The sequence below is a fragment of the Cynocephalus volans genome, chromosome 6, assembly GCF_027409185.1.
Source record: "Cynocephalus volans isolate mCynVol1 chromosome 6, mCynVol1.pri, whole genome shotgun sequence".
NCBI classification, from domain to species: domain Eukaryota; kingdom Metazoa; phylum Chordata; class Mammalia; order Dermoptera; family Cynocephalidae; genus Cynocephalus; species Cynocephalus volans.
Window position 1 is genome coordinate 133,959,867 of NC_084465.1, and position 27,067 is coordinate 133,986,933.

At 41.8% G+C, this 27,067-nt stretch overlaps 1 protein-coding gene across 3 annotated transcripts in view; it reads right to left on the reverse strand.

Moving 5' to 3' along the window:
- FRMD4A (FERM domain containing 4A) overlaps nucleotides 1-27,067 on the reverse strand; it is a 204,342-nt gene that overhangs the window by 171,329 nt on the left and 5,946 nt on the right. For all 3 annotated transcript variants that reach the window (XM_063099750.1, XM_063099752.1, XM_063099749.1), the window contains exon 2: nucleotides 8,421-8,486. In XM_063099750.1, the coding sequence (XP_062955820.1) occupies nucleotides 8,421-8,486 (66 nt within the window). The remainder of the gene's footprint in view (nucleotides 1-8,420; nucleotides 8,487-27,067) is intronic.

Below are 27,067 nucleotides of genomic sequence, written 5' to 3' on the forward strand. Positions count from 1 at the left end.
TTCCTGTTCCACAAAGTGGCTTTTTTTTAAGCCACTAAGCTTTGATATGAGAAAAGCATATAAAATGTGCCAGACCACTCACCTATAAACATCTCACACGGATTCTTAACTATTTAAAGCTTCAAATCTTTGCTGGTTAGTGATTCTGCTGATTGAAGAGATCTCGCTCAACTTCACCACTTCTCTTTGTTGCCCCACTCCCCCAAATCCAAACCACAAGTTTGACTTTAACAAGACTGAAGGCCATGGAATCTAGCCTAATAAGGACATAATCCAAAATGTGGAAGAGTCCTAGACATAGGCATAAGTAAATCACAGCATTTACTTGTAATAGCAGAAAAGTTGCAAACAAACAAACAAAAACTTAAACGTACCCAAATGGGTGAATGATTAGATAATAGTATATCCATTTTTGGAACTTACGCAGCTATTAACAGATGACAATTTATAGTAACCTGGAAAATGCTAGTAGTGAAAGGCAATGTTAAGTAAAAAAAATAAAATATATAGAATTATACATACATTATGATGACAACCTTGCAAGAAATATAAATATGAAAAATGCTGGAAAGAATTCTACCAAAATGAGAATAATTGTTGAATTAGCAGGTGTGATTTTAAGCTTTTTTCTATTTTCCTTTTCCTATTTTTTATAATTTGAATTCTACTGAAAACATTAACTTTTTTTTTTTTTTTTTTTTTTAATTTTATTTTGTCGATATACATTGTAGCTGATTAATGCTCCCCATCACCAAAACCTCCCTCCCTTCTCCCTCCCCCCTCCCCCCCAACAATGTCCTTTCTGTTTGCTTGTTGTATCAACTTCAAATAATTGTTGTTGTTATATCTTCTTCCCCCCCCCCCCGGTTTGTGTGTGTGTGTGTGTATGTGTGTGTGTGTGAATTTATATATTAATTTTTAGCTCCCTCCAATAAGTGAGAACATGTGGTATTTCTCTTTCTGTGCCTGACTTGTTTCACTTAATATAATTCTCTCAAGGTCCATCCATGTTGTTGCAAATGGCAGTATTTCATTCGTTTTTATAGCTGAGTAGTATTCCATTGTGTAGATGTACCACATTTTCCGTATCCACTCATCTGATGATGGGCATTTGGGCTGGTTCCAACTCTTGGCTATTGTAAAGAGTGCTGCGATGAACATTGGGGAACAGGTATACCTTCGACTTGATGATTTCCATTCCTCTGGGTATATTCCCAGCAGTGGGATGGCTGGGTCGTATGGTAGATCTATTTGCAATTGTTTAAGGAACCTCCATACCATTTTCCATAGAGGCTGCACCATTTTGCAGTCCCACCAACAATGTATGAGAGTTCCTTTTTCTCCGCAGCCTCGCCAGCATTTATCGTTCATAGTCTTTTGGATTTTAGCCATCCTAACTGGGGTTAGATGGTATCTCAATGTGGTTTTTATTTGCATTTCCCGGATGCTGAGTGATGTTGAGCATCTTTTCATATGTCTGTTGGCCATTTGGATATCTTCCTTAGAGAAATGCCTACTTAGCTCTTTTGCCCATTTTTTAATTGGGTTGCTTGTTTTCTTCTTGTAAAGTTGTTTGAGTTCCTTATATATTCTGGATATTAATCCTTTGTCAGATGTATATTTTGCAAATATTTTCTCCCACTCTGTTGGTTGTCTTTTAACTCTTTTAATTGTTTCTTTTGCTGTGCAGAAGCTTTTTAGTTTGATATAATCCCATTTGTTTATTTTTCCTTTGGTTGCCCGTGCTTTTGGGGTCGTATTCATGAAGTCTGTGCCCAGTCCTATTTCCTGAAGTGTTTCCCCTATGTTTTCTTTAAGAAGTTTTATTGTCTCAGGGTGTATATTTAAATCCTTAATCCATTTTGAGTTGATTTTAGTATACGGTGAGAGGTATGGATCTAGTTTCATTCTCCTGCATATCGATATCCAGTTTTCCCAGCACCACTTGCTGAAGAGGCAGTCCCTTCCCCAGTGAATAGGCTTGGTGCCTTTGTCAAAGATCAGATGGCAGTAAGTGTGTGGGTTGATTTCTGGATTCTCTATTCTATTCCATTGGTCAGTGTGTCTGTTTTTATGCCAGTACCATACTGTTTTGGTTATTATAGCTTTGTAGTATAGCTTAAAGTCAGGTAGTGTTATGCCTCCAGCTTTATTTTTTTTGCTGAGCATTGCTTTGGCTATTCGTGGTCTTTTATTGTTCCATATAAATGTCTGAATAGTTTTTTCCATTTCTGAGAAAAATGTCTTTGGAATTTTGATGGGGATTGCATTGAATTTGTATATCACTTTGGGTAGTATGGACATTTTCACTATGTTGATTCTTCCAATCCAAGAGCATGGAATATCTTTCCATCTTCTTGTATCCTCTCTAATTTCTCTCAGCAGTGGTTTGTAGTTCTCATTATAGAGATTTTTCACCTCCTTGGTTAACTCTATTCCTAAGTATTTTATTTTTTTGGTGGCTATTGTAAATGGGCAGGCTTTCTTGATTTCTCCTTCTGCATGTTCACTATTGGAGAAAAGAAATGCTACTGATTTTTGTGTGTTGATTTTGTATCCTGCTACTGTGCTGAAATCATTTATCAATTCCAAGAGTTTTTTTGTAGAGGTTTTAGGCTGTTCGATATATAGGATCATGTCATCTGCAAACAGGGACAGTTTGACTTCATCTTTTCCAATCTGGATGCCCTTTATTTCCTTCTCTTCTCTGATTGCTCTGGCTAGTACTTCCAACACTATGTTGAATAGGAGTGGTGAGAGTGGGCATCCTTGTCTAGTTCCTGTTCTTAAAGGAAAAGCTTTCAGCTTTTCCCCATTCAGGATGATATTGGCAGTGGGTTTGGCATATATGGCTTTAATTATGTTGAGATACTTTCCCTCTATACCTAACTTATAGAGGGTCTTTGTCATGAATGAGTGCTGAACTTTATCAAATGCTTTTTCAGCATCTATAGAGATGATCATATGGTCCTTGTGTTTGAGTTTATTAATATGGTGTATCACATTTATTGATTTGCGTATGTTGAACCAACCTTGCATCCCTGGGATGAATCCCACTTGATCGTGATGAATAATTTTTCGTATGTGTTGCTGTATTCTGTTTGCTAGTATTTTAGTGAGGATTTTTGCATCTATATTCATCAAGGATATCGGCCTGTAGTTTTCTTTTTTGGTTATATCTTTACCTGGTTTTGGTATCAGGATGATGTTTGCTTCATAGAATGAGTTTGGGAGATTTGCGTCCGTTTCAATCTTTTGGAATAGTTTGTAAAGAATCGGTGTCAATTCCTCTTTGAATGTTTGGTAAAATTCTGCTGTGAATCCATCTGGTCCTGGGCTTTTCTTTGTTGGGAGCCTTCTGATAACAGCTTCAATCTCCTTTATTGTTATTGGTCTGTTCAAATTTTCTACGTCTTCACGGTTCAGTTTTGGGAGCTTGTGTGTGTCCAGAAATTTATCCATTTCCTCCAGATTTTCAAATTTTTTGGCGTATAGTTGTTTATAGTAGTCTCGAATGATTCCTTGTATTTCAGATGAATCAGTTGTAATATCGCCTTTTTCATTTCTAATTTTTGTTATTTGAGTCTTCTCTCTTCTTTTTTTTGTTAGCCATGCTAATGGTTTGTCAATTTTATTTATCTTTTCAAAAAACCAACTTTTTGATTCGTTGATCTTTTGAATTGTTTTTTGGTTTTCAATTTCATTTAGTTCTGCTCTGATCTTAATGATTTCTCTCCGTCTGCTAACTTTAGGATTGGATTGTTCTTGTTTTTCTAGTTCTTTAAGGTGAAGTGTTAGGTTGTTCACTTGCCATCTTTCCATTCTTCTGAAGTGAGCATTTAATGCAATAAATTTTCCCCTCAATACTGCTTTTGCAGTATCCCACAGGTTTTGGTATGATGTATCATTGTTTTCATTAGTTTCAATAAACTTTTTGATTTCCTGCTTGATTTCTTCTTGGACCCATATGTCATTAAGTAGAATGCTGTTTAATTTCCATGTGTTTGTATAGTTTCCAGAGTTTCGCTTGTTATTAATTTCTAGTTTTAATCCATTGTGGTCTGAGAAGATACATGGGATAATTCCAATTTTTTTGAATTTATTGAGACTTGATTTGTGACCTAATATGTGATCTATCTTGGAGAATGATCCATGTGCTGATGAGAAGAATGAATATTCTGAGGTTGTTGGGTGGAATGTTCTGTAGATATCTGCCAATTCCAATTGGTCTAGAGTCTTGTTTAGATCTTGTGTTTCTCTACTGATTCTTTGCCTAGATGATCTGTCTAATATTGACAGTGGAGTGTTCAGGTCCCCTGCTATTATGGTATTAGTGTCTATTTCCTTCTTTAGGTCTAATAGAGTTTGTTTTATAAATCTGGCTGCTCCAACATTGGGTGCATACATATTTATGATTGTTATGTCTTCTTGATGGATCAGTCCTTTTATCATTAAGTAGTGTCCCTCATTGTCTCTTTTTATGGTTTTTAGTTTAAAGTCTATTTTGTCAGATATAAGAATAGCCACTCCAGCTCGTTTTTCTTTTCTGTTTGCATGGTAAATCTTTTTCCATCCTTTCACTCTTAGTCTGTGTGAATCTTTATGGGTGAGGTGGGTCTCTTGTAGGCAGCATATAGTTGGGTCCTGCTTTTTGATCCAGTCAGCCAGTCTGTGTCTTTTAATTGGGGAATTTAAGCCTTTAACATTAAGAGTTGTTATTGAAAGGTGTTGATTTATTCTTAGCATTTTATTGGTTGTTTGGTTGTCTTAGGTGTCTTTTGTTCCTTGCTTTCTGATTGACTGTTTGGTTTCTTTGTTTGTTGGTTCCTTAGGTTGTAGATAGTGTTTTTGTTAGCTTGTTTTCTCTTCATGAATGCCATTTTTATTGTACTAGCGGGTTTAGATTTTTCTTAGGTTTTTATGGCAGTGGTAGTTATTTTTCAGGAACCAAACCCAGTACTCCCTTGAGGATTTCTTGTAAGGGTGGTCTTGTGGTAGTGAACTCCCGCAGTTTTTGTTTGTCTGAGAAATATACTATTTGCCCCTCATTTCGGAAGGATAGCCTTGCAGGGTAGAGTATTCTTGGTTGGCAATCTTTGTCTTTTAGTATTTTGAAAATATCATCCCATTCCTTTCTAGCTTTTAGGGTTTGTGATGAAAAGTCTGATGTTAACCTGATTGGGGCTCCCTTATAGGTGATTTGACGCTTCTCTCTTGCAGCTTTTAAGATTCTCTCTTTGTCTCTGAGTTTTGCCAATTTGACTATGACATGTCTTGGAGAAGGCCTTTTTGGGTTGAATACGTTTGGAGATCGTTGAGCTTCCTGGATCTGAAGATCTGTGATTTTTCCTATACCTGGGAAGTTTTCTGCCACTATTTTGTTGAATATGTTTTCAATGGAATCTCCATTTTCCTCCCCTTCTGGAATACCCATGACTCGGATATTTGAGCGCTTGAGGTTGTCTGATATCTCTCTCAGATTTTCTTCCATGTTCTTGATTCTTTTTTCTTTCTTTTTGTCTGCTTGTGTTATTTCAAACAGCCCATCTTCAAGTTCAGAGGTTCTCTCTTCAACTTCGACAAGCCTGCTGGTTAAACTCTCCGTTGTGTTTTTTATTTCGCTGAATAACTTCTTCAGTTCAGCAAGTTCTGCTACATTTTTTTTCAGGACATTGATTTCCTTGTATATTTCCTCTTTCAGATCCTGTATACTTTTCCTCATTTCATCATGATGTCTAGCTGAGTTTTCTTGTATCTCATTCAGTTTCTTTAGAATTATCACTCGAAATTCCTTGTCAGTTATTTCAAGGGCTTCTTGTTCTATAGGATCTAGAGTATGAGATTTATTAACTTTTGGTGGTGTACTTTCTTGATTTTTTGTATTTCTGGTGTCTTTTTTTTGGTGTTTATTCATTGTGGCAGGGGGTTTCACAGTCCACCGGTTTAAGACTAATGACTAACTAGGATGTTGCTGTTGTTGCCAATTTGGTATGGCTCCCGCCGTGACTGCTCAGTTGGCCTCTAGTGTCTTGTGTGTGTGGTTGCCTCGGGTCTTGGGCTTCTCCGGGGATCCACCTTTCTGGTCAGCTTGTACTCTGCTGGGCTGGTGGATCACGTACCACAGGGTGTGTGATCTCTGTTGAGCTTTCACTTTCTGTACAGGACTTCTCCCCGTTCCGTGTGCTCTGGCCCAGGCTGTTAGATCGTGCAGTGGCGACCCCACCGGGTGTGTGGTTTCTGTCGAGTCTCCGCCTCCCTGGCCGCACGTCTCCCACCTCTGTGCACACTGTGCTGGGTTGGGGCGTGTCTTCTGCACCCCTCGTCTATCAGCTGGGCCTTCAAGACCCTGCTCAGCACCGCCTCGCCCAGGAAGTCTACCAGGTTTCTGCTAGGCACAGTCGACCGGTCTCTCTGGGTGCCTTTGTAACACTGTGTAGATCTTTCTCGGGTCTTGTTCACCTTTGTATCCCCCCGGTATAAACCGAGTCTAGTGCCCGCCTGCAGCCTGCTCTCCGGCAGGTTCAAGCGGACCTGGGAACTCTCCTACCACACTATTCCCAACCAGAAATTCGTTAGGCTTTTTTCCAAACTGGTGGTCGCAGAGATGGTATCTGCCTCCCAGTAACAGGAAGTTTACCGGGGCGGAGTCCAGGGTGTGGTGGAGTGACAGTCGGCCCGCCCGTACTTCCTAGCCCTCCCAAAACTGGTCGGGACGCCCCACACCCACAGCCCTGCCAGAGAACCGCGGAGGGAGTGGGAGAGGAGGTCGGCCCGCAGGGTCCGGAAAGCCCCGCGCCAGGCCAAGCAAATGGGCTCAGTGATGGCCGAGCAGGGCGGAGCTGCCCGCACCTGGGAAAATGGAGGCAGCACCGGGGCAATGAGTGGCCTGGTGGTGCAGGCGGAAGCCGCGTGGGCATCCACCCCCCCCCGAACAGATCTGTGCCAGGGATCACTCACAGTGCTGTGCCAGGTCGGGCGCTCGCTCTGTCTCTGGTTTGTTGCCTTCCGTGTTCTCGGCGCTGCCGCCTCGGGCTGTTCAGTCGCGGCGCCGCTCGGGCGCTCCCAGGAGTCTTCTTTAATGCCGGCCTGAAACCTCGAATCTTGAATAGGGCAGCTGGCCGCCTTCAGTGCGGCCCCAGCCTCCGGGATCCTGGCTGCATCCACAGCAGCCCTGGCGCCGTGTTCCCTGTTTCAAGACTCACTTTTGCAGCTAAGAATCAGTTCTTTTCCTGCTCCACACTTCAAAGCTGTTGCCTGTAAATGAGGCAGCCTCTCCTGCCGGGGGCAAAGTGGTGTTGAGCCCCCACGACCGGCCAGCAGCAGCAGTCCTCCCTTAAGAGATGGCCAGAGGAAGGTCCACAAGTTTCCCGGCTGCCTGAGGCCCAGTGGCCACCTTTTCCACCTCAGCTACTCCGCGCCAGCCGCCGCAGCCGCCGCCATCTTGAAACCTCAAAACATTAACTTTTAAAGTTCGCCATTTAAACATTTTCAAATTAAAGCAGATGTATGAGGCAACAGGAGATGTAAGTGTCTGTATGTGAATCTCTCCTTGAAATGTATAACTTCCCCCTGTGAATGAGCAGGTGGGCATCCCTGTAACCCACTGATAACTGCAGCTTCTTCATGGTAAAATGTGATGGAGGATGAAACCCCACATCCAAAGAATCTGAGACAGATGTTTGAGAATATCAAGCACAAGTAGTTATAAACATTGCAGTAGAACAACAGATTTGGAATTGTAAGCTCTTTTAGTCAGGTTTGGAAACTTTACCATTCTTTAGGTCTCTGGGTAAAACAATGACTTTTCAAGAGCAAGTTGAATGAGACCAGGGTCAATGATTCTAATTACTTCTCTGACATTTCTGATACTGATGTGTTGTTAGTTTGGGGATAAATTGGTTGAGTTCCCGTGCCTCAGTTTCTTTAGATGTTCAACAGTGATAACAATGTCAGCCCATGGGATGGGGTAAGAAGGGCACCATAAGGAAGACAGACACAGAGATTGTTTCGCTTTTTTCACCTCTATGAAAGCTAACCTCGAAAAGAAGAAACTGTTTTCTATCCCTTCTGAGCAAGGAAGACTAAATCACTTCTAGTTACAGCAAGAGTTATTCAGGTTACATTATAGTTAACTCCTTCCAAGCAGAAAGAATAGCTGTTGGCAGTTGTGGAATTTCCTTTTCTGGAGATTTGTAACAATAGGTTAGATATACATCTAGCCTTGAATGCCTTAGGCACTGTGTAAACAGAAACAGTGAACAAAAATAGCACGCACACACAACACCCCGGTGCATCCTTGTCATTCTCTCTCAGATTTTAATAGATAGAGATTTAAGAACAGTTTACATCGTTCCCTCCATCCCCTGCTGAACCACATTAGTCTCAGAAGAAACTTAGAAAGTTGACAAAAAGTGACTTACCTGTACTAGGAGTTCCAGCTTCCTGTCATCAAGGAGATGTACTTGACATCGACGGCCTTCCGTCATCTAAGAAGGAAGAGAAATGAGGTCACTGAGGGTCTAGCAGCTGGATGGAGGGTCATAGGGTCCCCTACGCTGGACTCTGCCAGGCGTGTTTCTCTGGGCACAACTTCTCTGGGAGCTGGCGCTGTATAATGCCAAGAAGTGCCAGGATTGGTTCATTCATTCATTCGTGCATGCATGCATGCATTCACTCAGGCATTTTTACTGAGCATTTTCTATGTGTCAGGCATGATTCTGTAAGCTGGGTGTATAAAGCACATAGGACCTGGTCCCTGTCCTCATGGAGCTTACATTCTAATGGAGGAGACATAAAATAAATTAGCAAATACATATATTACATGCTATCAGGCAGTGGTAAGTGTTATTTGTTTTCTTATTCATTCTTACATTCAATAATTGTACCACCACACATTAGGGACAGAGCTCGGGGTCCAGTCTCTACCTCCTCTTTACTTGTCTTTCTGGCTGACCAGCAGAGAGTAGACAACCACCCAGCTGGCAACTGAATTTGATTTTTGTGTTAATTATCCCCTCTCTTCATGTATGACCCTAGTTCCTACAGTGCTGTCACCAGTCATAGAAGAGCCCTGGAGATAAGTGCCCACAGCTAAATCTGTCCCCATCCCTTGTGTCTTTCAGGATTGATATCCCTAAGCCATGTAACAGACAGGCACTAGGAGACCCAAGTCTCATCTTGACCCTGCTGGTTACTGACTGTAGGACGTTGGATGAGTCTCTGTTCATCTCAGTGCCCCAGTCTCATAAACCTATAACAACTGGCTTTCTGGGAACAAAAAGCTTTGATTTGTAGCATTTGCTGGAGTTCTGGCATCGCTCTCAAAGGAAATCCTTTGAAGAACAAGGCTTCTCATAGATGTCAGCTGCTGACATCTAACCATAATTTGCCTCGTTGCACTTCCAGTACCGTTACTGTGTCTGATTTGAAGCTACTGTCATGACAACACTGCTAGTACTTCCAATATACACATGCAAAAGCCATAAATAATCTCAAGAGCATAGAGAATAGTAAAATAATTAGAAAGTGACGGATTTTGAGTATTTTCTACCTTTGTTTTTAATATAATTTATATGAATTATATTAATAATTTGTTTTAACAAATTATATAAATTTACATAATTTAATATTAATAACGGCTGTTTTACAACTGGCATCCCGAATTCCTGAAAATGTAGCAACTGGCTCTCACAAGTTGGTATGAGCTGGCTCTAACATCACTGTCTGGCTCAGATGACCCATAAGATTCCTTCCAGCCCTCCTATTTTATATGACTCTACAGCCCCCACTAAGGACATTGTTTTCTCCAGCTACCAGCCACATCGAGCACATCAAAAGAAGGGCTGCACATGGCAGATGCTGGCCTTGTCTCAATGCATGGCCACCAGAGTCCTTCTCATGAATGCTTCTTCCAGGAAAGATGGAAAAGACAGTCTGTTGTTCAACGGGGATTATTCTCTGACCACCAGCATGCCATGAGAAAATGCCCCTGTGCCTTCCTCCAAAGAAGCCATCCCATCACGCTTCATCAAGTCAGATTTCCCTAGTTTTGGGATTTAAATCAAAACAGCATGTCTCTTGATTCTGAGTTGTAATAATGACCTAGCAGTCCCCCTTTCTGAGAAAAACCATCAGGAAATGTTTCACATACTCATAAGCACTCTAACAGAGATTAAAATAGATTCAAAGTAGAGGCAAAATTTCAGCCCAGAGGCTTGCCATTTTGCAAGTAGAAGCCAAAGCAGGCAGCTATGGACAAGAGATGAACCTGTGCAAAGTCCTTATATACTTTTTGAACTCTTAACTTCAGGTGTTAATTGCCTTAGCAGGAAAACAGGCTCATGTCCTATTAGAATCCATCCACTTTGCACATACTAGGCATCCTAACTGACTTAATTTTAAAAATCCACCAGCTTCATTTCAATCATCCCCCTATCTAAGTTCAGTGAAAGCCACTACAATTTTAAATTAGACAGAAATATGTGCTGCTGTACCAATCTGTATACTTCATCAAAAAAGGTACCCCACAAATGTTAATTTCCAGTTTCAACAGCGCAGTTAATAGCACTGCAGAGGAACTTTGGACAAAATTTTTGAGCAATTCAGTTCTCATTAGAAATAGAACCTAAGGTTAATAGAGTGGAAGTCTCAGGATGGAAAGTGGTGAAACTATCCAGCATATTATTTTGAAATTCTTTTAAAAATCTTAATCACAGGTTTGAGAACATTGTCTGAAGGCTGGAGAATTTTAAGGAAGAAATGCTGCTTGTCCTTTGCATTTTTAAAACGCGACTTTTTGAGCTTCATTTTATTGTAAAAGGTTAAGTGTATAAACACATTCTTGAGTTACTTATTCACATTCTAACACATTTTATGAAAACAAATTGGCATGTGAAAGACATTACTATATCAAATAAAGTTTTCAGCCCAGTAATAAAGAAGAGGTAGTATTATCATTTTCTCAAAATACTTCAAAGCCCCCAAAGTTCATACCTATACTTAAAAGTTTACCCTGAGGTTCTCCTTTTCATGTGAAAAATAAAATTCTCACTACAGTCCATTAAATAATCTCACCTTATCTGCTCAGCAATTGAAGGAAGTAACTAAGTATTCAGATGTTAGTATCTACGTAAAAGTCTTCCGAGTTCATCTCACTCTTCAATAAGGCCTCAACACTACTTCCTGGGGAATTTGTAAGGATACTCCATATTTTAATGCCTCCCTTGTAGAAAGCTAAATGTCCCTGCCAAAAGGCAGCACAGAGAAGTGAATCTGAACAGAAACTCACCTTTGAATCATCGTGTATTTGAACATACAGCTTGATTTTGACAGCGCTGCTGTGGTTCGTTTCTCAAAGGGGGCACCTGTTCGCTGCTACAAACTCAAATAAGATCAGAGTACCCTGTTCTCATCATCAGTTCAGAAAAGGTTCACCATTCTGGGTGTGTTCGGAGAAAGAGTAGACATCTGTAGCTTTGTTGGCTTGCCAGGGACACTGAGATTTTCTTTTGAATACTAACAATTGTAAAACAATACTGCTTTCCTTTTTTTTCATTTTCAGCTGCTCAGGCATGACTGGAGCCCTGGCATCACCCTCAAAGGAAATCCTTTGGAGAACAAGGCTTCTCATAGATGTCAGCTGGCTGCCATTCCAACCATAAATTGTCTTGCTACAATACAATTCTTTACCAAGCAGAGGCCTGCCAATGTGATTCTAGAGGATATATGGAAAAGTGTTATTTTGAAAGTGAGATGTCTACCCCAATTTACCCTACTTTGCTGTTAAGATACATGAAGACAGTGCATAAACATGGGAACATTTGTGATATTAGCATAAGTGAGCAGAGTATGAAATAATATATGTACTATAAAGCAGCCAATGAAACTGTCATGCATATGGACAGGGATTAGGAAGCAAAAAATAAAAATGGTTGATGTGCTAGAATAGTAGGCTTAGTGGTGGTTTCCCCCCACCCCACCCCACCCCAATATTACTTAACATGTTCTCTCTCTCTCTCTCTCTCTTTTTTCCAGTAAAAAAAAGTGTAAGAAAGAAACTTTATCTGGAAAGATTAATGACACGGTTTGAGGTCAGCCATAGGAAATGAAGCCTGAGAAGTTGCTTTCTCAGCAATGTTGCTTAGGTTGTATTTTTAATACACAGAGTCAAATTTATTAATTTACAAAGAGAAATTAGAGGTGTCACATTGGCCAGAATACTCCAGATTGAATGGCTGACACATTCTCTCCCTGTAGACAGAATTAATGGGAAGCCAACTATGACCAGAAGTGATTCAGGGAATAGAGAATCCCTGAAAGGGAAAGGGGGATTTATAAATATCTATGTTTGAGGATGTCTGTCTACAACAATCTGATATATTCACAATGGTGGAACAGGCTATTGCTCAAAAGTGGCAGGGGAGTCCCCACTTTGGGGCATTCAGGGTGTGAATTTGCTTTTTCTGGCTTAGGCTGAGATTGGAAACAGTCATAGGACGGCAACCTCAAAAACATTCTGCTGTCCACATGACACAGAAATACGGAGGGCAATGGAATTCAAGGTTTGGCAAGTCTTTTCTTAAAGACAGTGTAAACATTCTTAGTTGGGAAAACCCCAAATATGTTTTATTAAGACTATTTTCTCTTCACATACATGTCAACCCCATTTTCACGTGTTCCTTATTATTCCCTTTTTCTTGACATACCACATTTTTTTTTCTCTGTCTTTTTGTTTTCAGTCATTTCTTGGATGTCTTCTCTTTGCCTTTCTTGCCCTTCACTAAATAACTTATATTCCACATTATATACACATGTAGGAAGAGTTCTGAAGAAATAGCCCTAGTTCCTTTGTTTATGACATTTTTATAGAAATATAATGCAGTTGTGCAAATGACTGAGGAGTCACATATCTGGAACTCACAAAAAGCACGCTTTTCAAAAAATAAACTAAAGAACAGTCAATCAACACATTGTTACTATATTTCCCCAGTTTCCTAAGGCTAATTTACGCTGAAACTGTTATCGCAAAGACACTGGGGGATGAGATGAGGGATGGGTGGGCAAGGGGAGAGAGCTCTTTAGGGTCGTGTTCATAGGACTGCAAAAGAAAAGTTTTTAACCTAGTTACCAAATGCCTACTTGTTTATGTCTCCATGCAGAGTTAGTTACCAATTATGACTCATATTCATTTTTGAGGCAATACATTTATGAGACAATAAAATAAAAAATATTAATGACTCACTAGAATTGCACAGAACAAAGAATGCACATTTCCAAGACATGCTTTATTTAGGAAAATTACCAATATTCCCTAAACAACTTCAAATGCTGTCCTTTAAAACTTTACCATCAGATAGAAAATTTAGATTTCAAAAGCATCTAAGTCAAGGCAGGAACACAGAGATTGACCTCTTCCTCCCTACCTTCCCTGTGTATGGTCTCTAAAACCACAGACCATCCCAAGGATACCGGATGCATGACAGCAGCACCTCACCATCTGCCCTTTGACATGGGCCATGTTGTGGCTCAGAAGGAAATTCCAAGGCCATGACCACAACTTCCTGGCACAAGTCATTGTTGAAACTCCTGGTCTTTGGGTCACCTTAAAAACATCACGTCCCTCTCTCTACTTCAGTTTCCTCCTGAGAAAGATGAAGACCCAGGAACCAATCTAGGTACCAAAAAGTGGCCAACACAAAATCTCAAGAATCGTAAAGCACATTGCAGCCAGGAGGAGATGAACGAACGTCCCTCCTGGCTGTGAAGAAATTCAGCCTGACAGTCAGTACACAGATAGAAAGGGCTTCAGACAACCTACAATTTGTTAAAAATATTCCTTCGATCCACACCCACACTTCAGCTGTACTGTGGGGATATCACAAATAACTACAGTGGGCACAAGGGACCTCTGCCCATAACGCTTAAAGGTTAAAAGGAGATTGTCTATTTCTATTAAAATTCTTCCGTCTGTCTGATTTATCTCAAGCTTACATTTTTTGTTTTGTTTTGTTTTTAAGTGATAACACATGAAATAAGACGATAATGGAAGGAAAGGAGATACAGGCACCAGACATCAGAAGTCTGTTTCAGAGAGACTGACCTTGTCTCTCCCTCCATGACCTCTGGCAAAATACTCCACCACTGTCTTTATCATGGTGCTTTTGAATTTGAAAGAACAACACACACAGACAGGCGTGTCCTTGCGACTCTTGGCTGCTGAATACAGCTGTAGCTTATGAAACCCACATGAAAGTTATTAAGTTAGTGGCTCTATTGGAAACAAATTAACATGACAATACAGTGCAGTATAAAGATGGGAACAGCAATGCATTCTGCAAAGCTCAACCCTCTGCAAGACTGTATTTGGTGAGTCATGACCGGGCCTGGCATTTCACTCAAGGGTCTTTGGAAAGCATGTTCTAGCAAAGCTGCTGCTGTTTAGGGCTCTCTTCTCACCTACAGCAAAAGGAAGTTGGGTTTTCTCTGATAATGCAGAAGAGAAGTCATGGTGTCATAGGTCTGTTGCATCTGAGGGGGTCCCCTGACAGCACTGCTATTAGAACCCAGTGGTCTGTGTGCATTAAAGTCACAAGTCCTGCAGGACAATCAATTTAATCCTCTCCAGATGATACGGCAGGGCAGAATGTCAGAGAACACTAATAACCAGTCTCTGAGCCTGAAGTTCAGAAGCCAAGGAATGGATCTGGGGAGGTAAGAGGCAGGTGCACTCACGAAGCCCCACTTATGTGTGTCTTTCCCATGTGATCTTAAGGAAGAGGAGCTCCAACTCAAAGCTCAGCTGCGGGGTGTGGGGAAGGAAGGGTATGCTTCTGCCTCCAACAAGACCTAACGCTGCGAGGCACCCTCCCTGCATGTGGTTGCCAGCCCTCTGACTAAATAGTCAGGAGGAAGTGGATGGACATTGGGAAGTGCAAATGCTGGGTCCCTGAGCTACATAATGTACCAGGACAGCAGCTGAACAGCACAGAGCAGTAGCCACTGCAGAGTGGTGCCGGCAGGAGCGGGGGAGGCCTCCAAGCACCTGGCGGGAGCAGGGCTTCCTATGGGCCACTCTCCCTGGCTGGACATCTAGAAAATAGGACCTGATTGTCCAACTCAGGTCCCGCCAATGCTAAAGCATCTTGTGAAAACAGGATTTTTTTTGGCTCCATTTAGAGTACGTGATCACAATTTTAACCCACTATTCTATCCCAAATATACACACTTATTAAGACTGGTTCACGTCACTCACAACACAACTGCGGGTTTTGCTTTCTGCTCAGGCCTAGGAACCCGGCATCTCTGCTTCTGCATTGGAGCTAACATAGTCTCTGAAGACACACAAAGATTTAATCCTATTCAACACCATACTATTATTATTATTATTTGGAGAGGGGTTGGGGAAGGGAATAGAGTCTCATCCTTACTGTGGGAGGGCAGTTGGGCATCTGGATCAGAGAGGGACTGCTGTGCCATTGGGAAGCAGAAGCTCGGTGGCGCAGACAGCAGATCCAGGCCGAAGGCCCGGGGGGAAATAAAGGCCCTAGGAAGAGCTTCCTGATGGGTTTGTAGAACATCTTTGGTCATCCACGTTCTATCGCTGATGCTTGTGAAAGATGGATGTCTGAAAGCTGGCTGACAAGCCTCCAACATCCAGCCTCACCTCTCCAGACCCACTTTTCTGGATGCTCTTTTTCCCCTGCCCCTCAGTCTCAACACTCTCCCTTGCCTCAGGCCTTGCCCTGCTTGTCCGTGTGCCGGAAACACGTTTCTTCATGCCTGCAGTTGAAGGACCATTGCAAGGGTCTACTCTACACCACGTGCTCAGCCACATGCTGCGGACACAGAAGTGACCAGAGCAGTCGCGGGCCCAGCCCCTTGGTGGTTACTGGCTATGAAGCCGGGCCACATACCTTTTCCTTCCCGCCCAGCCTCAGCTGGCAGCTACCTGGGGGGCTGGTGTTCCCCTCTCTCCCTGTCCCCTCCTGCTAGGACACCTAGTGGGTTTTGCTTTTTACAAAAGACTGGAAAAGCCACTGACTCTGCCAGGTGTCTCTACTTTCCACCTCGCACTACTCTGTGGCTTGCTGGGGCCACTGGGCCTGGAGGCAGCTGTGGCCCACTCCCAGTCCCCAGCCATCTGGGGGCCTGGAGGCGCCAAGCCAGGTGCTGCTGGGGCTTATGGTGGGTAAGAGGTAGGCTTCGGAGCTTGGCTGCCTGGGTTTGCATCTTATCCTGGCATCACCACTTGCCAGCTTAGCATGGCCCTCTGCAAGTTCCTTCACCAATGCAGGCCTCATTCCATAACCTGTAAGGAGGAGATGATAGTACCCACCTCGTGAGGTTGCTGTGAGGAGGAAATAAGTCAACACATGCAAAGAGTTTAGAACCCCGAATGCTGTACCCCAGCCACCTCAACAGGCTGGAGTTGGGTCTTGAGCCGCTGTGCCCCCCACATGCACACCTATAGGACAGGTGAGGCAGGGCTGTGTCTTTCTGTCCACTCATACTAGGTTTTCTGCTACTGTGTAGGGTGGGTGAGGAGGCTGGCTTCAGACAGGTGGCATTTGGGTGGCTGTCCCTAGTGACTGAGCAAGTGCCAGGCCTTCATGGAGCAGAGTCTCACAGGCCCTGGTCATGTGAAGAGGTGGGTCCTGTATCCAGAGTAGGCTTGGAGGCCCAGTTCTTTGCCCCAGTGACAGTGGTTCCTGGGGTCATCCTGGGTTAACCAGCAAGCAGCAATGGAGAGCTGATATGAGGAACACTGGAGGTAACCTAAGGAAGGAGGATTAGGAATATTGATGTAGGTCGGTGGGGAAATGTTCAGGGTAGTTTTCTTATACACACGCACTATTCACGTGTCCTCGCAGACATCCTGCCAGGGTGGCCGCGTGAGGTACAAACCCCAAAGAAACAGAGAATGCAACAAAGCAGCAAGAACCTCTGTCCCCACCTAATGCCCCCCTGTTCTTGAAGTGAGAGGAGATGAAAGAAAAAAACTTCTGTTCTTTGCCACATGGAAGTTTGGCTTCAGTATCTTAGTGACAGAGATTTATTTGTTTTATGAGTGGAAAGAAGAGGCTTTTTCCAAAGGAAAAGGCAAATATTTATCCTTTCTTTTTGTTTTGATGAGTGTATTTGGAATTTTTAGAATAGAAAAGGATACTAAGTCAAGGACCGCTGACTCAAGGAAGACAGTTTTTAGTAATCCAGAAAAAGATAGGGTTAAAAAAAAATTGACTCTATGGATCTAAAAGAATATGGTTTGTATGGAATGGTGACTTTAAAAGTAAACATCTGATAACATAATAAAAATAAATGAGACAGTGAAGATCAAGACATCCAATGAACACAAAGTATCTGCATGGAGCCCTCCCAAAAGAGATTGGATTTTAGTACAACATATACAAAGTATCAAGGGCACATGTCCTATGAGGAATATTTTCAGTGCACCACAAATTTACAGGGACAGAGTTGGAAAACTGAAGATGATATTTAAAACAAGGAAAGTCTAAGGACAATGAAAGAAACTTTAGAGATATGTTCAAAGCAAGAAGAGCAAGGGAAAAATAAATGAATTCACTGTCTGGAGCAAACGAAATTTTGTTAAAAGACGAACTGCTGAACTACTCAGCTTTTTGTTTCAATCTTCCCAATCAAGAAGGGAGATGGAAGGGCTAGCCATTAAAAGAATATAAACTAACTGCACCTGTTTGCCCAGAATAAGTCCCAGGAGGTTCATAAAGTTAAATATTAAAAATAGGCAGGTGATTATTTATTAAGCCTTTCTAAGCACAAAAGCAATGAATGAGCCTAAAGGGGAAAATGTATAGATTTGATTACATTAAAAATAATTCTAAAAAGTAATAATTGTACTCCACAAAGTCCCATAAGCAAAAATAAAAAGTAAAAGCAAATTTGGGAGGAGATGATAGCAACTATAACGAGGGATTAATATGTGAAAGATAAAACTAATTAGTAAATAATTGCAACTTAATTAGAAGACCACTAACATCCTATAGGAAATAAGCAGGACTGGAATGTGAATGGTGAAAAAGCTCAGATCCCTTGGCTTAGTCATTTCTTTTCTAGGAATCTATCCTAATGAAATAAGGGAATTGGAGTCAAAGGATTCTATATAACAATGTTCACCACAGTGTGTGTTCACTGCAGTGCTTATGTGTATTTATTATGTGCTGGGCATCTTATTAGACACATTATGATGAATGTGATTTTGTTCTGATACTTAAGGAGCTTCTATATTCCGTAGAAGAAATACCACAGTTAACAGGCAATTACAGAGTAATCAATGTGACAGCGGGGCTGGGTATAAGGTGCTACGGGGCTGGGGGGAGATCCTAACTCACACCTGGTGGATTGGTGAGTACTCCAGTGAGAGAGTGACATCTGCAGAATGGGACATCTGGCAGAGGCAACATGATGTAAGAAGGCTTGGAATGGGAGAGAACATGGAATATTCTGGGAACATGAGTCAAGCAAAGAGCTGGAGGGTAGAGTGGTGGGTGGGTGGAAGCAGTGACATGGACAGCCAGAGAACCCTATTTATAATAACAAAGAAGGATGATCCAGTGGTCTGAGGATGGTTAAAACACTTATGAAATAGTAAGTAGCCGCTCAAACACTGTTTTCAAATCAATTTCATCATAAGTGAGGCAGAAATGAAGGGAATCTGGAAAGAGGGTCCCTCTGCAGAGTTGGAAGCTCAGAGCCCAACAAGATATACAAGCACTTGGAAAACCATAAAGTGATACTAAAGTACACCGGTCTTTCTCAACGGATGTTTTTCCCCCAGTGATTTGTAAACAGACACAGAAGGCATGCTTATCAAATTTACAGATGGCAAAGAAGTTTGGATAGTAGCTTCCAAATTTAAAAATTGGGATCATATTGTTCATATTGGTTTTGTGTCCTACTCTTAGTCCACATGCTAGAAGCATGGCATCCGGACCTAAGAGGCCAACACTCTACCATACTGTTTCTGGAAATCTGTGTGCCATTTTGGGTACCATATTTTATGTAGGAAATGAAAGAAACGGAGGCAAGGCCAAAGGAGGGTAACCAGATGGGTAAAGGTCCAGAAACCACGACTTCCCAGGACTGATGGAAAAACTGCATACATAGCCTAAATATCAAAGACTCTAGTGGTGGAGACCATGGAATGCAAACTGGTGTCCATATCAAGACTCTTTTGTGAAAGAAAAGGGAGGTTATTATTGATTACACGGAGGGAACAGATACAAACTAGGACTGTCCTGGGCATACCTGAATGTAAGGACTTGCTAATTGGATGTGTGTAATGAGAACTTTGTTTAGATGGGTAAAAAATAGAATCAGTGAGGGGAAGTTCCAGAAGACACATTCAAATTCAATAGAAGGAAGAACTCTTGAACAAGCATCTGTTCAAAATGGAAAGGGTTATCCTTTATCACTGCAAATGATCAGGAAGGGGCCAGAGACCATTAGCCAGGGATGATACAGAAAGGATCACAGGACCCGGGGAAGGCAGGACAGATGGATTCTTCCCTCCCACTCGAATAAGCTGTGACATACAAGACATGGATATATGTGCACACCCATAAACAGGAATTCCAAGAAAATGTATTCATACTAAAAACTGATGTGTTTACTTGTAACATCTCCTGTTACAATATTACATGCAGTTTGATGAAGCAGATATTGACAACATTCACTTTCACTGCTCCAGAGGGCTTTAAAAAATTGCTCTACAGACTGATAGGCACAAACATATTTTTCTACTTTTTTATCCTACCAATTCCCCTTATATAACAGTGTAATCAAATGTCCCCTATTTAAAATGTAACATACGTGAAACAGTTCCATGTGTCTGTTGTTGGTTTGGTAGAGTATTCATGTTTGATAATCACGAACCTCAATGATATTTTCTTGGTAACATGAATTTGCCTGCTTTGCTCCAATGTCTAATTCAGTCTTCATTTTAAATATAATCTCTCTTATTTTTGTTTCTGTTGTGATCAATGGGAGGAGACATGGCACTATTTACAAGAATGGGTCTTATTATATAAAGAGTCATCACAGTTGTAAAGATTTTATTGACATTAAAATGATATTATGTGTGATTGAAATAGAATGATATGACTGCCATAACAGGCACTCAATAAACATTTTACATAAATTAAAATTGGTAAAGGGCCACAAAAATGATTACATTGTATAATGTTGAATATACTAATTATCCTGATTTGAGCATCACATATTGCATACAGGTACTGATACTCAATGCTGCACTCCACAGATATGTACAATCAATTACGTTTCAATAAATAATAAAATAAATTAACATATATGTTTAAATATATACATAACATATGCACCCATGTAATATAGTACCTGCATAATATAGATATTATACAACTTAATTTGCATTCAGTAAGATATGTTTTAATTTACCCATTCTGTAGAAACATACCCTAAAACCCAGGCTCAAGAACATGTACATTCTTCGTAGTTCAAACATGACCACATGTCAAGCAGAATTGACATGAACCTGCCATCAGTGTAGCTGAAGCGTATTGCCTCATAGGTAAGCGAGTTTGGGAATGGGTTTTCCTCCCATAAACAATCCTCTTTGTGTATTGCTATAGTCATGCCCTCTATTGCCCACTGGGGATATGTGGGGCAGAAAACAGTATTCTAGACCATCTGCAAGCTTTCAAATTCCACCCTTGGGTATTTGGTGGCTCTTGATGCATAGTGGGAGAATGACCACCTAAAGAATTGGTATGGCCAGCTGGGCCACCTGATTTGGCTAAAACTGCATTGGATAAGAAGCAGCCACTCCTGTCCTAAGTGCCTGAGTCCAGGGGCCTGAGTGCTCAGATGCCCAGTCCTGCCACGTTTGGCAGGAAGCACTCTATCCTGACAGCTGACCCTAGTGAGACTATCACATCAGATCAAAGTTCCAGTGGCACCACAGCAAAACATATCCAAGGAACAGGTGTGCTCCTGAATCGAAAGCCACCAGTCCTGCAGGGTGGTCACTGGGTGCCAGCTCGTGGAGGTCAAAATCAAGCCCCCCCTACACCCCACCCCAGTGAAATGTTGCAGGGAGAGCTTGGGAACCTGTGGTGCTTACACTAAGGGAAGTTTTGACAGCTACTCTGACATCTGTACGGGGCAATACATCTGGGCGGGAGGCTGCCGCCTGGGTGTTTACATAACCGAGTTCTTTGGAAAGGATTCTGCTAGAATGTCATTGGCAGGGACTTCTTGCTCTTGCAGGAGCTGCACTAGCAGATCCTTCCCCCCATTCATCTTGTGGGAGGTTTCAACACTGGCCGGCTGCCCTATAAACCACCCCAGACACATCGTGGAGACGTGCTCCAGGGGCGCCTGATTCTGCCAGCAGCTCCAGGGAGAGGGCAAGTTCCAGAGCTGTCCCCTTTGTAACCCAACAGCATTTAACAGTGGTGGTGGGGAATCAGGCTGGGACAGGAAGGGAAATGGGGAGGGGGGAGAGAGGACTCCAAAACCAAAAAGGTTCCCCCCCTCCTTTTCACCCCATGGTCTACAAACCTCTTGGTGGAAATGGCTGTCACAGGAAATAAGGCAGTGCCTTAAAACGCAATGACCATGGCAAACAGGAGTTCTAAAAATATCCAGGGTGCTGTCATTAGTGAGCAGTTACAGGAATAAAGATGTTATGTCGTATCTGTTAGTCAAATCAAAAATTCTAATTGGACACAGAACAATCTCTCAAAGCTTTCGGCAGGAGGTAATTATGTGTTGACTACACATAGGAAAAAAAAAAAAAGGCTGAAACTGAGCCTACTGTTTGGGCTGTTTCCATGAAAGAAGGAGTGAGAGATATGCTTTTGCCTGGATCGGAGCTGATGAAAAGGTGGCAGGATTCCTGATCTTTGCTTCTTCCTGGCTTAACTAGTAACACTGGTGGCAAACAGTTTACAATGTTGCTCCAAACCTTTTGTTAACCAAACTTCAGTGTATTTTCAGCATAACCTTCAGAAAAGACTTGGAAATGAGTCTGTGATTAGATAACAGTATACGAAAAGCCAGAATTTAAAATCAGGACAAATACATGAGGCAGAGACGATGATTACATTTTATACCCTTCATGGTGTCTCACACTGAGCTTGAAACAAACAAAAAAGATTCTCAGTAAATATGATTGATTGAAAGTACGGAGCTACAATTCCTGACTGTGGTCGTTTCCCAGTCCTGTATGTAAGTCAAAACTTATCCAACAGTATACTTTAAATACATGCAGTTTATTGTATATCAATGATATGTCAATAAATCCATCTAAAAATGAGACATATTTCTTTCATGTACCAAAAAGAGGGTAATATGGAGCATTCAATTTATGCAACAGCACGTCACAACAGTGCTCTTCACACTTTGAGGAATTACTCCATTTTTTATACATCATATTCTTTTTATTTGAAGTTTGGTGCTTACAATTTTTCCCAGATGTTGTCATATTCAGGACTGAGCCATAGAGTTGGCTGCATTCTGTGCTTTAAAGATCATCTATACACAGATGAGTCCCAACTTTGGATCTCCAACCTGGTACCCTCTGCCCAGGCTTGTGCAGACGTCTCCACTTGGACATGTGCTAAGCTTAGCAGGTCCCAACGAGAATTCCTGATCTAGCTTCTCCCCCAAACCACAGCTTTCCCTCTCAGGTAATGGAGGTTTCAACTTTCCATCTCCATTTTCTGTTCTTTAGGCCACCTCCTGGCATCCTATATAATTTACTCATTGATTATGTTTACTGTCTGCCTCTTCCTCTTCAAATGCAAGCTTCCCAAGGGCAAAAATTTCTGTCAGTTGTTCTCACGGACACATTCTTGGGATATAAGAGGCATACCCTTAAGAATTCATTGAATGACTGATAAATTGATGGGATGAATGAATGAATTCGTGTGTCCAAACACCTTCTGCCATTTTGCCAGCTGGGGGTTGCAAGTCTAACCCTTTCATATAAAGGATGAAGGTGTGTCCCACTCTCTTTATTCTCTTACCCTTGACACAGAAACATGCAGTGAGAAAAGGATGAACTGCAGAGCAGAGAGAAGAGTGACCCACAGGTAAGGCTACCAGCTTAAGCAGGAAAAACTAATTCTAGATATATGCAAACATGAAATGAGAACTTACAAGAGGTGGCAATCAATTATTCATTTATATTTTTGAGCATCTACCAAATGCCAGGCACAGTGTTGGAAGCTGCGGAATCAACAATAAATAAGACATGGTCCTTCTCTTTGGTAACCAAACTACAGCGTACTTTCAGTACAACTTTCAGAAAAGACTTGGAATTGAGTTTGCATTTAGATAATGGTATACAAAAAGCCACAATTTTAAATCAAGACAAATACACGAGTCAGGGATAATGATTACATTTTATATCCTTCATAATGTCTAGCACTGAGCTTGAAACAAAAAAAGATTCTCAGTAAACACACTGAAGTTTGGTTACCAAAGGGTTTGAAGCTACATGGTGAACTTTTTGCCACCGGTGTTACGGTTAAACCAGGAAGGAGCAAAAAACTATGATGGAAGATGTATGTAAACAGCTCATTACAGTTCATGCAATCAAACTGGAATAGCACTCTGGAGGATGCTTTGGGAGAATAAAGGAGGGAGACTCCCTCTGCTTGGAGGGACAGAAGGAGATAACACTGGAGGTTCCAATTAAAGGATGAGTAGGGGGATCCCAGGCATAGAAAAGAAGGGGGCATCTCAACATGAAGGATGAGCAACTGCAGAGGCTGAAGTCCATGTCAGGTCAAGTGCACGTGGAGAGAGGCCAGGGAGTGTGTATGTGTGAAGGATAATGTAAGAAGGGGAGTTTAAGAAATGAGAAGCTGCTAGATGGTGATGGGTCTTTCATTCCATGCAAAGGACTGTGGTCTACAGGGAATAAAGGTGGGAAGACAGAAACAGAGTGGTGTGTGTGTGGGGCGGGGAGGGGGGCATGTGTAGGGGGAGGGGATAGGAAGTTTTATAATAACTCAGGAAGAACAAGGGAGGCTCCGATCTGTGACCACAGCAGTGGGCACCTCACCCTAAAAGAAATTGGAAATAAAATGTATGACCCAAGCTTTGGAGAAATTTGATTTAAAAAGTTAAATGCTGTAATGTAACAAAGAGGAAGTGCGAGGCAGACACTGTGAGTCAGTCATCATAGGACAATGACTGCTAAGCCTTAGGAGGAAGAGGAAGGGGAGTAATCAGAAAACCACAGGTGGGACGCATCCTAACTAAGGGAAACAGGCAACAAAGCACGTGTACGCCCTGGGACGCTATCCCAGGGAGGCTCCTGTGGGCAACAGTATTTAGAGGAAATTGATAAAGTAGCCAAACCAAGAATCAGCCATTTCAAAGCCAGGTGACAGACAACCTCATTCAGGAGGATCTGCTGAGAAGGGACAGGACACACTCCGTGGCTGTCCTCATCCTCACCTTCCAGCCAACTGGCAAGTGCAGGACCCTAAGCCCCTCCATCCCATCTCTCCTACGAACAAGGAGCACGGATGCTCATATGCAGACTTTTCCTAAGTCTAACATAAAACCAAAAGCCACACTTTAGATCTTAGAGTTTATGTAATTCTTCAGTTGAGTTTTATCAGTTCTCCAGAGTGTGGTTAGAGCTACTGGCAAGTAGAAAAGAAGAGTATACCTGCATAAGAAACAGAGGACTGTGCATTTGGATATAATTCTCTGATTATCTAGATATCTTTCCAAATTGGAAGCTGTAGATCAATGTATTGAAATAGCACAGAATCCCCACTGACTAAGTTACAACCTTCAGAACAGGAAGGCAGACAAACTAAATTGTTATGGACTACAAAAACCATATTTTCCACAATAAAGTAAAGAAGGAACTGCACACAAATACCAGCTTATAATTTCTCCATTAAATGACAGACACACTCCACCCTGTCTAGGCAAAAGATGGCCATAAGCTATTCCTTAGCATTCACCTAAAACATACCCTAGTCTTGGATGTGGATATAAAGTTCTATAAATATTTTCTCTGTTTGTACATTTGTTTGATGTTTTTATTCTGCTGCCTGTGAGTGCCTGTTTAATCAGTGTCCAAAAGATGGGTCATCTCTCATTCTGATTTATTTTATTTAACATCTAGAAGGTTATTAAGTGCTTAAATAATTTTTGGTGTATATTATGCAAATTGGCATGCTGTCTCTCAGATGGCAGGGAAACTATCCCAGGATTTTCAAAGTGGTTAATGCAATGGAAACAACAACAACAACAACAAAACTCCAACAAGTGTCCAGTACACATAGGATAGAGGCTCATTTCTGCCATTAACTTGCTGCATTAATTATTTGGATGAAATATAATAAATAGGAGTTGAAAATCTTTCTAATTAATGGCAATGAATGGGATGCAACCAAAGAATATTATGAAATGACTAGATTTTTGCTTTTGTTGTTTTTTCTTAAAAAAAAAGATGGTATTACCATTAACTGACATAATCTTGGTCATTCTTGTTTCTATTCTAGAATTTTGTCAAGATAAAAGCCCTAAGAGCTTCCTGATCATTTTTGGAAAATTGAAGAATTTTAGAAAGTTAGGGAGAGATAAGGCAAAATCCTCTTTCTTCTCTTCCTTTTCCTCTTCCAATCAACCCTCCCCTTCGTAATGTTCCAGGACTCACTGGAGACCCGGATGCAGCAGTGGAGCCCCTGCGCTTTCTCATTAGCTTCTTGTTATCCACGTTCATCCCCTTTCACATCTAGGAGACTCTATTCTACATGCATCGCCATTCTTCATAAGCTTTCCCTGTTCCCAACAAGCTAAGGATTGCTAGAGTCATGACTTTAGCTGCAGAGACCTTTCTGGAAGTCTAGGTGACATTTATAAATGATCAGAGCTCATGTTTATTCCCCGCATGCTACTTTCTCTCTATAAAACTCATTTCAGTAACGTAAGAAGCATTTATTTCAGCAGTATCTCCACTTCCACAACCAGTTGCCTTCTTACACCCCAATGTGTTCTATATCCCCCCAAAGTTAATGTTGTTGAGGCTTCCAGTGATATTAGTAAGCCAAGTTGGGGAGAGGAAAATAACAAAGACGAAACTTCTTATTCTAAAAGAGTCCCTGGTACTTTTTGAGTGTTAGGTGCATCTCAGATATCATCTCATTTGATCCTCTGAATGTAACTTTTCTTATGAATAAGACAGCTGAGGTTCATAGAGGTGCAGAAATTTACCAAGGCCTCACAGGTAGTAAGTGGCAGAGCTGGCTAGACGATCACACCCAGGGCAAGGCGATACCACAGTCCGCTCTCCTAGAGAGAGCATACATCATGTACATAAATCCACATTGGGAGGCGAGCTCCAGCCTTGGTGCACCCAAGACCTTGGAGAGGTCCTCAACATCTGCAAACTCTTCCTCATTTGCAAAAATGCTCTATATACCCCCTTCCATTCCTAAAACGCCATCTACCTGAAATGTTTGATTTGATTGATGATCCCCAAATCCCGTAGGCACTTGGTTTGGAGAGTGCACTGAACATTGAATGGGACGTGTAGCCCTTGCCACTACTGCTGCAGCCCTTGTTAATAGCAGCTCTTGTTACTGTCACTGTCTGCACATGTCTCCTCCCTCATGCCAAGACCTGCAGGCTACATCCGTGCTACTGGTCACTCTATCATTCTTCTGTTACAAAACTCTCAACCATTCCAATAAAAGGGGATTGAGAAGGAAGAACACTGCTCTCCATTGTGAGTGGCTCTGTGCCTGGCTCATGTCCTCATCACCCCCCTCCCCTTCTCTGCTCTCTCTCTGAGCAACAGAGAAATAAATATCGGATATTTATTGGGGCTGGCCCGTGGGAGGAAGGAATTGGGTAAGCCAGCACATGTTCCCGGCTATGTGTCCCTCAGCCCCAGATGGCTCCACACTATTTGGTTTCCTAGTTTGGGTTTGCCACTTATCCATACCTCTTACAGGCATGTGGCGAGAGCGTAATTGTGCATTTTATGGTTATGAATGGCACAGCTTGGCAACTCTCTGAT